Consider the following 15,194-nt stretch of genomic DNA (forward strand, 5'->3'; position numbering starts at 1 on the left):
GGAGAAGTTTGCTACAGGGGCAGAGCAGTGACAGAAATGTTATGGGCAGAACACGCCCCTTGATTTGGTGTTGATTTCTGGAATGTTCTTCAGTGTCCCTGGCCCTCACCTGGGACACTGGTCTTCCCTGTCCAAAGCCGCCACAGACCATCGTGCAGCCCCTCCTCCCCTGTGACCCCAGGCCACCGGCTGCAGCTGGGCATGTGACCCTCAGTGATGTGGAGGCCACGTGCAAAACCATGAGTTTATCTTTATTAGAAATGTTCTTGGTAAAAAACAACCATGCTACACATCGTCATCAACGGCCTCCACCAAACACCCAGGCACTGAACTCCGTGTTCAGCAGGAGGGGCACGCGGGCAGGCGGGCAGGACACACGGCAGACGGGCAGGCGAGCAGGTTGCGGGCCACGGGGACACACAGAGGCCACCAGGAGGATGCGGCACTTCGCAAAACACTCGAGATTTGTTTGGGCTTTGTTTTTGTGTTTTGATTTTTTTCCTCTTTTTTTTTTTTTTCTCTCTTTTGCAACATGGATGATTTGATGGAGTGGAAGGGAGGGGGGAGGCTGGTAAAAATGAAGTCAAGGACAGGAAAGAAAAGCGCAGGACAAAAGTGACCTGGGTGGGGCCCAGAGGGAGCCGGAGGGGCAGAGCGAGCGAAGGCAGGAGCAGAAAGAAGACACAGAAGTGCAGAACCCAAACAGACAAGACATGCAGAGAGACGAGGGCACGGCCACAGGGTGAGGACCCGCTGAGGTCACCCACAGGACAGGCAGAGGCACAAGGAGGGGAGGAAGCCAGTGCTGGGCTCTCGCGACTGAGCCCCTGTACGCGGAGGCCTGTGGGACAGCTGTCCAGGACTCAGGCCTCCGTGCTGGTCTCGAGCTGCCTGGCCCCTCGGCTTCCTCCTGCCACCCCACCCTGACTTCCTCCGCGGTGACAGCCGGGGGGGGGGGGGGGCTCTACTGTTCTCAGCACCAAGCCACAATCCGTGGGTACCCACGGGCAGGCAGGACATCAGCTGGGCCCACGGGCGTGGCCCTGGTCCAGTGCACCGTCCTCAGAGGCTCTTCCACTGCTCGGCTCGGGTAGCCCTGCTAGATTGCATGGTTGCTATAGGTGACATAGGTCTGTTTCGTGGCCAGCGCTGGAGGGAGAGAACCAGAGTCGCGAGTCAGGCCTGCTGCTAACAGCACTTCCTGGCAGGGCCGCCTGGCGTAGGAGCCCGTCACAGTACCCAGCCTAGGTTCAGACAGAAGCACCCCCAATGATGTGCTGACTGTCCCCCACCCAGCTACCCCCCACCGTGTCACTGAAGTCACTTCATTTTTAATACCGCCCCCCAACTCCACACCCTTGAAGTGCTCCCCACCACCTCCCAGCTCCACACCTTAAAAGAATTCTTTTGTCTTTTTTCCTTTTTCTGCGCGCGTGTGTGTGTGTGTGTGTGTGTGTGTGTGTGTGTGTGTGTGTGTGTGTAGAGGGGGGCTGTGGTGCCCCAAAAGCTCTAATGCAGCAGGGGGCACTAGCCTACAATGGCTGGTGACTAGAGAATATCTTGTGTCCCCCCATCCAGTGTTGTTTGGAACCAGAGTCTCTCGCTGATTCCGGAGCTCACGGGCTCTGACATTCTCCCATCTGGGACCGGGACGACAGGCACACGTGGCCACGCCCAGCTGTTACATGTGATCTGGAGATTCGGACTCTGGCGGTCTCAGGCCCTCATGCAGGAGGTGCATTAAGCACTGTGCAATCTCTCCAGCCCTTGAAGGAAGAACCTTCCCCAGCCAGAGCTAAGGGAGGAGCAGTGGCCCTCTGAGGTAGTGAGCTCCCTGATTACTGAAGCCGTCAAGCAGAGGGTGATCATCGCGTGGCTGAGGACGTTTCCAGGGAGGCTGCTGGTGGGAGGAAGTGGTGCCCTGGCATCCAGAAAAAGATAAGGACATGGCACAGAATCTTCTAGTGTGCCCAGAATCCCCATGTGCCCCAAGAGGGGTAACCCTGGATCAGGGGACCACTGGACAGCACTGGGAGTGACTTGGGCCTGGGCCAGGTGCACTAGGGAGAAGAGACCTGGACACAAGGTGCAGGTGGGCAGAAGGGGAGGGAGAACAAGGGAGGCCCTCTCTAGTCTCAGGAAGCCGCCCCTCCCTGCGTGGCCTGAAGCAGTTCCTTTTCTACCAGGCCTTCGTTTCCCTGCTGTAGCAAGAGAAAACCAGTGGCCCATTTTTGCTGTTAAAATTGCTTGTTTGCAAAGCCTCACAACCCAAGTTCAATTCCCCAGGAGCTACGTAAAGCCAGACCCGCAAAGTAGCACCTGCATCTGCATCTGCAGCAGCTGGAGACCCTGGTGTAGCCATACTTAGCCTCTCTTTCTCTTAAATAAATAAAAATATTTAAAAATGAAAATCCCAGTCTGGAGAGATGGCTTAGTGGTTAAGGCGTTTACCTATAAAGACAAAAAAATCCAGGTTCGGTTCTCCAGAACCCATGTAAGCCAGATGCACAAAGGGGCACATGAATCTGGAGTTCGTTTGCAGTGGCTGGAGGCCCTGGCATGTCCATTCTCTCCCTCTCTCTCTCTCTCTCTCTACCTCTTTCTCTCAAATAAATAAATAAGATATATTTTTTTAAAGGGGGGATCTGGAGAGATGGCTTAGCAGTTAAGTGCTTGCCTATGAAGCCTAAGGCCCCTGGTTCGAGGCTCAATTCCCCAGGACCCACATTAGCCAGATGCACAAGGGGGTGCATGCATCTAGAGTTTGTTTGCAGTGGCTGGAGGCCCTGGCGCACCTATTTTCTCCCTCTCCTCCCCTCCCTTTTTCTCTCTGTTACTCTCAAATAAATAAATAAAAATGAACCAAAAAAAAAAAACTTTAAAAAAAAAATCCCATTCATGGAGCTGGAGAAATAGCCCAATGGTTAAAAATGCTAGCTTGCATCACCTGACAGCCCAGGTTCAATTCCCCAGTACTCATGGAAAGCCAGATGCACAAAGCAGCACAGACATCTGGAGTTCATTTCCAACGGCAAGAGACCCTGGTGTGCCCATACACACTCACTCTCTCCCCTTGCAAATGAACAAATAAAAATATTTTTAGAAAATAGAAAAGAGGATGGGTATGATGGTACATGCCTTTAATCCCAGCACTCAGGAGTCAGAGGAAGGAGAATCACTGTGAGTTCAAGGCCACCCTGAGACTACATAGTGAATTCAGGTCAGCCTGAGCTAGAGTGAGACCCTACCTCAAAAAAACAAAAAAACAAAAAATAGAAAAGAGGGCTGGAGAAACGACTTAGCGGTTAAGGCGCTTGCCTGCAAAGCCAAAGGACCAAGGTTTGGTTCCCCAGGACCCACATAAGCCAGATGCACAAGGTGGCACATGCGTCTGGAGTTTGGTTGCAGTGGCTGGAGGCCCTGGCACACCCATTCTCCCTCTCTCTCTCCCTCCCTCTCTCTCTCTCTCCCCCTCTCTCTCTGTCAAATAAGAATAAAATATATTTTTAAAAATTTTTAAAAAAGAAAGAGAAAATTTCATTCGTGGGTGCCGGAGTTTGAGGAGGGGTGCTGGGTCCTCAGCTACAAGCAAGAACCCTAAGCCCCGAGGGTTAGCTGGAGCCTCAGCCTCACCATCTGGAAAATGGGAGAAGTGGGTCAGCTAATGGTGAGGCTCCATGGAGGGTCAGCCAGCAGTCCTCGCCACTAGGGTCACAGAGCATCTGAACATCTCTGAGTTGAACAGCGGCTCTCCCTCCGGCAAACCTGCCGCAGCTGCCTGAGAGTGGATGAGACCACCAAGCACAAAACGCAGGACAGGGCAGAACTCACGCGGGCGGGCAGCGCTGAGGCCAGGATGGGGTGGGTGCTGCAGGAGCGTCCTCAGGGGTGAGCAAGGGACAAGGGCGCGGCAGCCCCTCCTTGCTGACTCGCCCTCTCCTGCCGCCAGCCACCCCGAGGCTCAGCAACAGGCCTGTAGCTGGGACACAAGCTGACAAGCTGACAGTCACCTTTCGTTGCCCTGTGAATCCGCACCGATCGCCTGCAATCGGGGCCCTTAAATTATTTATTCTGCTGTTTGTTCAAAGATACGTACACCTGACAGAATGAAAAATGTTCCTATTCCATGGAAGTGACACCTCCTCACTCCTCCTACACGCACCCCGGGATTGGGCTGTCCCTGGAATTAATCACCATACGTCTCCATGGGCCATCATGGGGCTGAGAGACAGAGGACAGGGAGCGGCCGCCTCTGGCCCTCGTGACAGGGATGGCTGGGCCCATCCTCCCTCGCAGGAGGTAGGGTTAGGGACGCCACTCACGCTGCCATACCTCCTCATCTGATTGGGCAGCCGGCCTGAGAGGGCAGAGACATCACTGGGGGACTCAGAGCTCTGTGGAGGCCGTGCCTCCATGGTCTCTCTGGTTTCTCGGCAGCATAGTGTCGCCTCATGGACTCCAGCGTGCCCGCTGGGAGGAGTAGGCATGTACCGTTTTGAGTAGACAGTGTGTGCATGTGTCATGTACATGCAGACACGCATGTGTTTGTGCGTGTGTATGTATGTGTGTGTGCAAGGGTGAGGCCGCGTGCAGAGCCCTAGCACACAGGGCTTCGGATGAACGATGTCAGAATGGGTGTGTCCCTGGGAAGGAGCAAGGCGTCCCCACGCCCACGTCAGTAATAAGGACATGGCTGTACTGGGGCCTCTGGACATTCAAACAGCCATGGAGGCCATAGACACAGTCCGGTAAGGACCCATTGCCCCTCCCCATATTCAGGGGGCACCTGATTGGAGCCCTGAGGGCATAGGTTAGGGGTTAGCTGCTGCTATGGGAGGAGCAAAAATGGGCTGAAGTGAGGGGGCATCCGGCTATCCACCTAGGTGGGGGCGTGTCTGAAGGCAGGTATAATGCTGCATGCAGAGGATGGGGACCCCAAGATAAGGGGCCATGCGAAATCAGAATGGAAAGAAGGCACCACACTGCTGTACCGAGTCATCTCCGGACAGGCTCTGGCCCTCTCTGGGCCACAAACCCCCAGGCCAGCCCAGCGCCCCACCACCTGCTGGTCTTCCCACTAAGGACTCCTGACAAGCCCTTGGGAGACGCTGTCACTTGGGATCGCCAGTCCCAAAACCCAACCCAGCCCTCACCCATCTGAGCCATGGCCTGGGTCCCATCCCTCGGGGGCTGAACAAAGGCACGGTGTGCGAGCAGCAGCTCGCGGGCAGGGCGGGCCTCTCACCCGGGGCCTCCAGGTTCTCGCACAGCTCCGACTTGGCCTCGCCGTTGGGCCGGAAGTTGCCCTTCTGCGTGAACTTGTTGGACATGGTGGCGGCGGTGACCACGGCTTTGAGGCTGCGCTTGCGCTTGGGCACGTTCTGCTCCGGGTGGAAGAGGATGATGTAGACTTTGGGCATGTACAGCATTCCCAGGGACACCGAGGCGCTCAGACTCACCGACACCGTCAGCGTGGTCGTCTGGATGTACAGCTGCGGGGCAGCCAGGGGCAGGTCAGAGCCGGCCCCGCCCCTCACCTGGGCCCCGCCCCCTCCGCGTGGCCCCGCCCCCTCGACGCCCAGGCCCCGCCCACCCCGGCTGTGCCCTCACTCGTGTGGGCTTTGCCTCCGCCTGGCCAGCTCTGACCCTGTGCGGCACCCCCCCCCACCACCCACCCAGGCTGCAGCCAGCCAGCACAGACCCACTCCGGACCCACTGAACTCTGGATGAAGGGAGTCGTGGCACGGGGATGGGGCCTGAGAATTCCCAGAGTCAAATCCTGACTTCATCTGCGTGAGCTTGGACAAATCAGGCCTTGGGCCTCAGTTTCCTTATGCGCCATAAAGGGCCTGATATTCACAGCACTTACCTAACAGGGCCACGGTGAGCACTGGGTTAACAACGCTGGGTGTGCATGGGAGCGTCATGGAGCCTGGGGCGCCCCACCCCACTGTGCTCTACCTGGGGACCTGTCCCTGGGGACTACGTCTGGCCTTCCCAGGAGCAGTCCCTGCACAGGGCTGCGGGTGATGTGGACACCCACTGGTGCACTGAGATGGCGTCCACTGTCGGTGCCCTTGGCCTTGTGGCCGTACTCCATGCATCACCCGAGGGGAGCGGCCCCACACAGGACACAAGCAGCAGTGGCAGGCGAAGCGCTGACGGTGACAGATGCTTAGCAAAGTGAAAGCCCCTGAATCTAGGTGTCCAGTAATCTACTCCTCGATGGTGAGGCTCTCTGGGTCAGGCCTACCAATTCCACGGCCCCTCCCAGCTTCCCTCCCTCCTGCCAGCTGCTCCTCTGCCCCCCTCAGCCAGGCTGGGGCCAAGAGACCCAAGTTGGGCTCCCAGGTCTTGGCACGGAGGATGCAGGAAACATCCTGCCTTCAGACCCACAGGGCCTAGCCTGGGTCCCTCCCCTCGGAAGTGGCTGCTTTGCCTCCTCCAGGAAGGCTGCCTGATTCCCAGTGATTCCTGCACTTCCTGTAGCCAACCTGCCTATGTGGGACATGGGTTTGCACCTTTTTCCTGAGGTCATGAGACAAGAGAGTAGGGACCTTCCACCCTGGCCCATGACAGGACGCTGGGCAAGCCTGCTCCCTCTCTTAAGATCAGAGCCCCACTATTCATCAGCACAGAGTCCACGGCACCTTGGACTCTGCACACATCACAGGGCATCCCATGGGGCATGGAAATGATGGCACTAATGTTGAGCCCAGTCGTTGGCACTCTGCCCCATTTTGTTTTTCAGCCCAGGAGTACAGGATGGTTGAGCAGGTCAGACGTAACAAAGCTGTCCCCCACCACCACCAACAGGTCGGCTGGGGCGTTCCCTTCCCTTCCAGCACAGCTCCGCTAGGCACCCTCCGGCAGAGGTGGGGCTCCACTCCCTGTTGTCTCCTAGCCCCAGGGCCTGGAGTTCCCACTGCACCCAGAGCCTGCCTCTGGCTCCCACACTGTTCCTGGTGTTCCCTGGTGCAAGGGTCCTCCAGACCCCAGCGTGGGGAGGGGTTAATACAGTGAGAAGGTCTCACAATACTGCTTCACCAGCTGACCATCTCTCAGCACAGCTGATCATCGCTCAGCACAGCTGGCCATCTCTCAGCACAGCTGACCATCGCTCAGCACAGCTGACCATCGCTCAGCACGCTGGGACCTGACCTGCCACCATCCTGCTACCAGGCGGGCCTCAGGCGTAACGAAGCCCCAGTGAGTCCTGCCTGCAATACGGACATGGGCTCCCTGAGTGAAAAGTGGGGCTTGACGGTGGGCAGGCCATGTTGAGGAGCAGGAACGGGGTGGACCACAAGTTCCCTGGGGGCCTGAGAGAGCTTCCGGTTTGGAGTTTCCACTCAGGCAGTCCCTGGTGGGGCCTGAGACCCTCAGAGTCTGTACAAACCGATGAACGTCCCACACCCTGACCCTCTCCACAGCCATGTCCTGCCCAAGCCTGGCTGGGCAGCAACCTGGCCCAGAGGAGAAGCGTGCTCAAGCGCCCTGCCGCTGTGTGTTACGCCCTGGGAATCCGGGCTAGCGCGGGAAAGCCGCGCTGGCTCACCAGAGGCCCAGATATCACACCGCACCCTGGGGGTCCCTGCAGCTGAGCGTGCAGAAGTGCCTCTGCCAGCACACCTGGGAGCCCGTGTGCACCTGCACTCGGAGCCGCACACGGGCGCACGCTGGTACTCACACACCGCCCTCTTCCCACAGCCAAGCGTGTGCATGTACATGGAGACGCATTCTGATAATGACATAGTCAACACCTGCATTCCCGCGTGTGCACACACTCCTGGGCACACACACACCCCTCGGCAGACTGGCATCTTGAACCCCTAAGCACATGGGCGTCCATTCTACACGCTGGGGTGCTGAGGTGCACACCTGCCCATCCACTGCTGAGCGTACTTGAGCGCAGGGCACACTTACATCTTCGCACGCACATTTTCGTCTCCACACCGTGTGGCTCCTGACCCAGCCCTACCCCACTCCACCTTCCCACACTCCCAACATGCAGCAGCACCCAGAGCTTGCATGGGGGTGTTCCTGCGCCCTGGGCTGCCGGAGCCTCTAAGGAGCAGCAAGGATTCAGTGGCAACCTCGGCACCCAGCTCCACCTAGAAGCCCAGCGAGGAAGGGCCCAAGCAGGACAGCATGGCCACACGCCAGGGTGGTGGCCAGTGTGCACCCAGGACACATCCTGGTCCCCTACAGATGCTGCAGGGACTTTCCATAGTCAGTGCTGAGAACAGCCTCCCACAGGGAGGCAGGTGGGAGGTCTCCCCCCAGGGAGCACAAGAACTCCCCTGGGAGGACAGGAAGGGAGGAGGCAGAGGCGGGGCCTCAACCCTTTCCGAGGGCCTTCCACCCAGCTGCAGACCTAGGCTCTCCAGGAGAGAAGGGACCCCCTAGGAAGGCCCAGAGAAATTTTTCCAGCTGTCGGCTTCCTGTGTGTGGGATTCTCCACTCCGGGGCACCCTACAGGGGAGTGGGGCCTCCAGCTGCATCTGCCCTCAGTAGGGGAGCCTCCACAACTCTGGGTATGGACTGGGTCAGGGAGCTCCTGGGCTCAGGAACACAGAGCAGCGTGCAGTGTGGGACAGGTAGCATGTCTGACTCCAGGTGTCCCCTGCAGAGGCCAGGCCTGGTGGAGGCCAGCTCCATGGGCTGCTTCTTGGAATCTCACAGCCCACAGTGACGACAGTAGAAAATACCACAGGCCTCCCTGAGCCATGCTTGATAGGTGCAGGATACAAGACACATCTCCCACCTTTAAGGAGCTGCTGAAAAGAAACCATGGGCTCTGGGGCTGGATAGACAGCTCAGCAGTATGGCACTTGCCTACAAAGCCTGACAACTGAGATTGTTTGCAGTGGCTAGAAGCCCTGGAATGCCCATCTTCTCTCTATCCTCTCTCTCTCTCCCTCTCTCTCTCCTTGCAAATAAATAAATACAAATATTTCTTTTTTAAATTTATTTATTTAGTTGCAAGCAGAGAAATAGAAGACAGAGAATGGGTATGCCAGAGCCTCCAGCCACTGCAAACCTCCAGATGCACGTGCCACTTTGTGTATCTGGCTTTATGTGGGTACTGAGCAATCAAACAGAGGCCATCAGGCTTTGCAAACAAGTGCTTTAACTGCTAAGCCATTTCTCCAGTCCCAAAATCTTTCTTATTTTAAATATACTTTTAAGAAATATTTTATTCATTTATTTTCTGGGGGTGGGGTAGATAGAGAGAATGGTGCATCAGGACCTCCAGCCACTGAAAACAAACTCCAGATGCATGTGCCTCCTTGTGCATCTGGCTTATGTGGGTCCTGGGGAATCAAGCCTAGGTCCTTTGGCTTTGCAGGCAAGTGTCTTAACCACTAAGCCATGTCCCCAGCCCCAGCTGGGAAGTGAACAGAGCCCAAACCACCACACACCCTCTCAGGCCAGGCCAGTGAGATGCAGAGGCAGGACCAGTGTAGGAGGAAAGGGCCCTGGACAGCACTGCCAGCCCTGGACTCCTGGTCCTCAGGACAGCTCAAGGCTGGGAAGAGGATTCTGAGTCCCGGGGGATCTTTGGAAGGGCGGATGGAGGAGGGAGAAGAGAGCCAATAGATTCAAAGGAGACTGGAATTGGTCAGAGGGCAGAGACCAGAGTCGAGTTTAGAAGAAATAAAGACTGAAAGAGGATACAGCATCTGAAACTAGCAGAGAGAACAGCAAAAGGAGGGAGGTGGGAGACACTGGATGGGGAGGGCGGGAAGAGAAGTGGGAGGGAAGGAGGGGCCCAGAAGGAGGGAAAAGATGACATGGAGAGAGAGAAGGCAGAGGAGTGGGAAAACAGAGAGATCAAGGAAAACCCAGAACCTGGAGAAAAAAAAAAAATCGCAACTGGGAGAGAAGAGTCAGAGTAGAGCACGGAAGACGTGTGCAGAGGCTGCCGGGCTCCTGCCCTCTCCTCCCCAGCCTGCCGCTGCCCCCCCCCCGAGCCCCCACCCACCTTGTCGGCCGACTGCGACGTTCCAAAGAAGATGGGGATGAAAGCCAGCCAGACGATGCACGTGGTGTACATGGTGAGGCCGATGGGCTTGGCCTCGTTGAAGGTCTCGGGCACGCCGCGTGTCTTGATGGCGTACACCGTGCACGTGACCATGAGCAGCATGCTGTAGCCCAGCAGGCAGATGAGCGACAGGTCTGAGATGTCGCACTTGAGCACGCCCCTGGCGAAGCGGGGGTCGAGCGTCCGCTGGTCCTGGAAGTCCACCACCGAGCGGGACGGGTCCACCACGAACCACACACAGATGCCCAGCAGCTGCAGGGAGATGAGGCTGAAGGTGATGGCCAGCTGCGAGGCCGGGCTGATGAAGCGCGGGGCGCTCACCGACCGCTTGCCCTGCTCGAAGATGCGGTAGATGCGGTTGGTCTTGGTGAGCAGGGCGGCGTAGCTGATGCTCATGCCCAGCCCCAGGAAGACGCGTCGCAGCGAGCAGGTGCCCAGGTCCGGCTCGGCGATCATGAGGAAGGTGGTGGCGTAGCACAGAAAGATGCCAGCCAGCAGCACGTAGCTCAGCTCGCGGCCCGAGGCCTTGACAATGGGCGTGTCGTTGTAGCGCACGAAGGTGACCACCACGAACAGCGTGGCGGCGATGCCCAGCACGGCTAGGAAGAGGGGCAGCACGGCCCAGGGCGAGTCCCACTCGAGCTTGACGATGGGGATGGGGCGGCAGCCCGTGCGGTTCTCCGTGGGCCGCATGTCGTAGGGGCAGGTCTTACAGGTGTAGCGGTCCACCTGGTACTGGTACCCCGTGCAGGGCTCGCAGTGCCAGCAGCAAGCCATGCCCTTCACAGTCTTCTTCCGCTCGCCTGGCTGGCAGGGCAGGCTGCAGATGGAGCGGGGCAGCTGCTGCCCACTCCCCGGCCAGTGCATCCGCTCTATCTGACAACGACAGCAGCGCAGGGCCGGCCTTAGCACAGGCTGCCCGCCCCCGAAGCTACCCTGCAGCTCCAAACCCGAACCAGCCGACGGCCAGGATGACTTGGCTAAAAGGCCAGCTGCCTGGACCCCACCAGAACTTTCTGTGACGGCTGGACTCGGCTTCCCCACGTGACTCAGACTCCTGAGCTAGGGGGAATCCCAAACTGTGGGCATGCATCTAGAAAAACGATGCCCAGGGAGCAGAGGTGAAGCTCAGGGAACGGTACAGAGAGAAGCCGGGAGTCTGGAATTGGCTGGAACTGCTCATCTCAGCCTCCTGGTGCAGCCCTTGGCCTCCGAATCTTTCCCTGAGCCCCTCCCGCATGATGTCTGTGCTTGCTTGAGGCTCACTACCCCACAGCTCAGCCCCGAGCCTCCACCCAGCCATCCAGCAAAGATTTAATCAGAGGACCCTTAGGGCGCCCAGGGTGAACATTCCTTTACATCCGGCTCCTCCAATGAGCAACTCTCAGTTCTGTCTCTCTAAAGATTCAATTGCTGGGAGTGGAGGGACTACAGGAGTGTTGCCATGCCCTACTGAACGAGTTACAATATTGTGGGGAAAAGTCTATGGCCCAGAATTGCTGCAAGTGGATAGGCCAAGGGAGCCTGCCTGGCCTGGTCAGAGGACGCGCTCTATGCAGCAAGCCACTCTCAGGAAGAGCCTTCTTAGAGCCACAGCCTGGCCAGCAGGGCCCTGCCCATGTGCACACGGTGCTCCCTCTTATAGACATGTGTCTGGCTGGTTTGGGTCTGTGAGGGGGTTCAATTAGGCGTCCCCCTTCAGCCCATGTGTTCTGAATGCCTAAATGACAATCTGGGAGGTGGAACCTTGCTGGAGGAGGTGTGTTGTTGGGGGCAGGCTTAGGGGTGCTACAGACCAGCTCCTCTCTGCTAGAGTCTGGCTCACTCTCCTGCTGCAATTTTCTGCCTGCTGTGGCAGAGGTGACTTCTTGCTTCTGCTCATGCCATGCTTTCCCCTGGCACCATGGAGCTTCCCCTCGAGATGGTAAGCCAAAATAAACAACTTTCCTCCCACCAGCTGCTTTTGGTCAAGTGCTTTGTCTCAGCAATGTGAAGTTGCCTACAACAGGGCCAGTTCCCGAATTGAGGAAAGGAGTGAGGTGAAGGCAAGGCCTGAAGGAAACCTCCGTTGAAAAGTTGCCTTGGGGCTGGAGAGATGGCTTAGAGGTTAAAGCATTTGCCTGCAAAGCCAAAGGATGCAGGTTTGATTCCCCAGTACCCAGATGCACAAAGTGGGGCATGCATCTGGAGTTCATTTGCAATAGCTGGAGGCCCTGGTGCACCCATTCTCTCTCTGTTAGTCTCTCTTCTATCTCTCTCTGCTTGCAAAGAAATAAATAAAAGTTGAAAAAAAAAAACTTTACACAAAAGTTGCCTTGTGGCTCTGAGTATTATGGGGTACGTCTCCCCAGCTGCCAAAGGGAGGAGAGGCTGTGCAGCAGCCACGAGGGAGTGAAGAGGGCCCGGGGCGGTGGACGCTCTGGAGACCCTCCGACAGTGGCCACCTCCCAGGGCCAGTGCTGTGGCTGGGGAGCTGTCGACCCTCGAGAAATCAACTCATCCTGCCCTCCCTGCCCTCTGTGTGCCCATCTGACCCAACAAGAGCAGACACGAAGCCTCCTTGCTTTTTCTCGTGACCCCCACAGGAATACTGTCACCATCTCACTTGAAACAGCTCCCAGAGGAAGCTAAGCGTGCATCTCCCAGGGCCAGTACCTGACGGGGTCCAGGACCTCCGGCCAATTGTGAAATAGTGAGACTGGGGTACCTAGGCCAAGAGCCTCAGACCCCGCAGGGAGGTAACGGCCAGCCCCTGGGAATAGCCCAAGCGTAGCCATTCAAGTAGGAAGCAGGACAGTCCAGCCCACCTGTCCTCCCACTGCTATGAACCCGTCCTGTCTTACAGCCCAGGGATTCCTTTTTAAATTTTATTTATTTAAGAAAGAGAAACAGACGGATGTGGTGGCACACGCCTTTAATCCCAGCACTTGGGAAGCAGAGGTAGGAGGCTCGCTGTGAGTTTGGGGCCATCCTAAGACTACATAGTGGATTCCAGGTCAGCTTGGGCCACAGTGAGACCCTACCTCAAAAAAGAAAGAAAGAGGGGGAGGGAGGGTATTACCATGGGATTTTTTTATAATCATGGAAAATGTTAATAAAAATTGAGGAAAAAAAAAAAAAAAGAAAGAAAGAGAAATAGAAAATGTGCATTCCAGGGCCTCTAGCCACTGCAAATGAATGCCAAATACATGTGCCACCTTGTACATCTGGATTATGTGAGTACTGGGGAACCAAATCTGGGTCTGTAGGCTTTGCAAGCAAGCACCTTAACCACTATGGCCTCGAACTCATGGCGATCCTCCCACCTCTGCCTCCTGAGTGCTGGGGATTAAAGGCATGCACCACCACGCCTGACCTCCCAGGATGGGGTTTTTGAAGGACATTGTAGCCTGGGCCAGACTGGGACTTGAAGACAGACTGGCTGGATAAGGAAGAGGGGACCTCAAGGCCATACCTACTTCTGCCTCTAAGGCTCTGTATCTGTGAACCGGGTACTGATGGCGCCTGCCTCACAGAGCTGCCACCTCCTACCAGGTCACATAATCAGAACCACAGCTGGTCACACGCATCTGTTAGGCTGCTACTGTAAATGAGGGGCTCTGGTCACACTCTGCTCTGCACCGTCCTACATGCCTGTGCCTGGTCTTGGGGGTCCGTCCATCTTGCCAGTGTGCCTACCACCCTGCTCTGCCCTCTCTCTCCACGCAGCACCCGGGGAGCTCACTGCAGGAGCGCGCTCTGTACCTCCAGGTCGGGTGGACTCCTCTGGCTCAGAAGGCTCTGGGGGCCAGACAAGACCATGGGGCGGTGCAGGAGGGGCTCCTTGCCCACGAACTATGACAGGAGAGGGCTAGGGGCCAGCACAGCTCTCCAGCTCTGGAGGAGGAGCACAGGCTGGCTAGGCGTCACTCGGGGCCTGCACTGGGCACAGTTCACCCTTGCAGGGACAGAGGCCAAGCCCCCGACAACTCCACGTAGACGCTTTCTCTCTACAGCCGTGCCTCTGTTACACAGCTGAGGACCACAGGCAAGCCACTCCATCCCCATGACATTGCCACTTGGGATAGCATGACATGGGCACCCAGGAAAACGACAGCCTTGTAGTGAGGTCTGAGGGGCCAAGATGCCCTTCCTAGCTCCTAGGCCTAGTCAGTGCCCTCCTGCCCACCCAGACCGCTGCCCAGACTCTGTCCTCACGATGGCCCTCCCTTCCCTCTCACTCACTCTGAGGTGCAGCTGGTCCGTCCAGGAGCCGACGGCCTTGTACTCAGCGGAGCCGTTGCGCAGCTGGTACTGGTAGATGTCGTAACGTCCGGGCGCGTCCCCGTTCTCACTGAAGGTCACGGGGTTCCCTGCTATGCCTGGGGATGGGGGGATCTTTGCTGAGCCTTTACCCAAGGGACAAGGAGAATTATGGGCTCAGGACAGAGACATCTCTGGGAAGACCTTTCCCTCCATCCCCATCCCACAGAACCCTTGCCGCCACCCCCCACAAGAGTATGGCTCAGGGCACCCCGGGGCCGAGCGATGCTCTGCACCATGCCCCACCTGAGAAGTTGACGTTTCTGATGTACTTCAGCAGCTGGGTGCCATCCACAGGGTCCATGCGAGGGCAGAGCCCCACTCGGCCAGGACACAGGTCGCGGTGCATGGCGTGCAGCGCGTGGCCCATGGCGTACACGGCATCTATCACGAACTGCACCTTCCCCTCCTGCTCGTAGGCGGAGTCCTGCCCGATGCGCTCGCGGTCTGTGAGGAAACACCGCATCCGGGAACCTGTGAAGCCTGGGGTCTCACCGCAGGGCAGTGGGCGCCAGGCCCACCCCAGGGTCTCCTGAACTGCAGCCCAGTGCCACCGGCCCCACCCCACTGGGGTTGGGGGTAATCCAATGAAAACACCTGGCAGGTGGTCCCAGGGGCAGGAAGGGAGAGCCTGCTGTCCTCCACCGTGTCCCCAAGGCTCCAGAGCAGCCAGGTCAGTTCCCACGGCCCCTGCCACTTTTAGTAGGCAGTGACTTGGGGTCTTCCCTGTGGCTCTGATATTTACTGTCCTCCTAAGCCATCCTGGGGTTGTCAAGGAAACAGTTACCCAGCTCACAAGTTGGAGACAACCAGGACAGAAGCTGTGTCCCTCCTACAGGTTATG

The 15,194-nt window shown here is 57.4% G+C and overlaps 1 protein-coding gene across 5 annotated transcripts in view; it reads right to left on the reverse strand.

Moving 5' to 3' along the window:
- Positions 1-232: 232 nt before the first annotated feature.
- The window catches only part of Grm4 (glutamate metabotropic receptor 4), a 102,465-nt gene continuing 87,503 nt past the window's right edge, over positions 233-15,194 (reverse strand). For 3 of the 5 annotated variants that reach the window (XM_045157662.1, XM_045157660.1, XM_045157661.1), the window contains exons 7-11: positions 14,597-14,797; positions 14,273-14,436; positions 9,989-10,924; positions 5,246-5,492; positions 233-1,149 (exon numbers count right to left, since the gene is read on the reverse strand). In XM_045157662.1, the coding sequence (XP_045013597.1) occupies positions 1,100-1,149; positions 5,246-5,492; positions 9,989-10,924; positions 14,273-14,436; positions 14,597-14,797 (1,598 nt within the window). In that variant the 3' untranslated portion in view covers positions 233-1,099. The remainder of the gene's footprint in view (positions 1,150-5,245; positions 5,493-9,988; positions 10,925-14,272; positions 14,437-14,596; positions 14,798-15,194) is intronic. The other 2 variants (XM_045157663.1, XM_045157664.1) reach the window with 2 other exon arrangements.

The sequence above is a fragment of the Jaculus jaculus genome, chromosome 8 (assembly GCF_020740685.1).
Source record: "Jaculus jaculus isolate mJacJac1 chromosome 8, mJacJac1.mat.Y.cur, whole genome shotgun sequence".
Classification (NCBI taxonomy): domain Eukaryota; kingdom Metazoa; phylum Chordata; class Mammalia; order Rodentia; family Dipodidae; genus Jaculus; species Jaculus jaculus.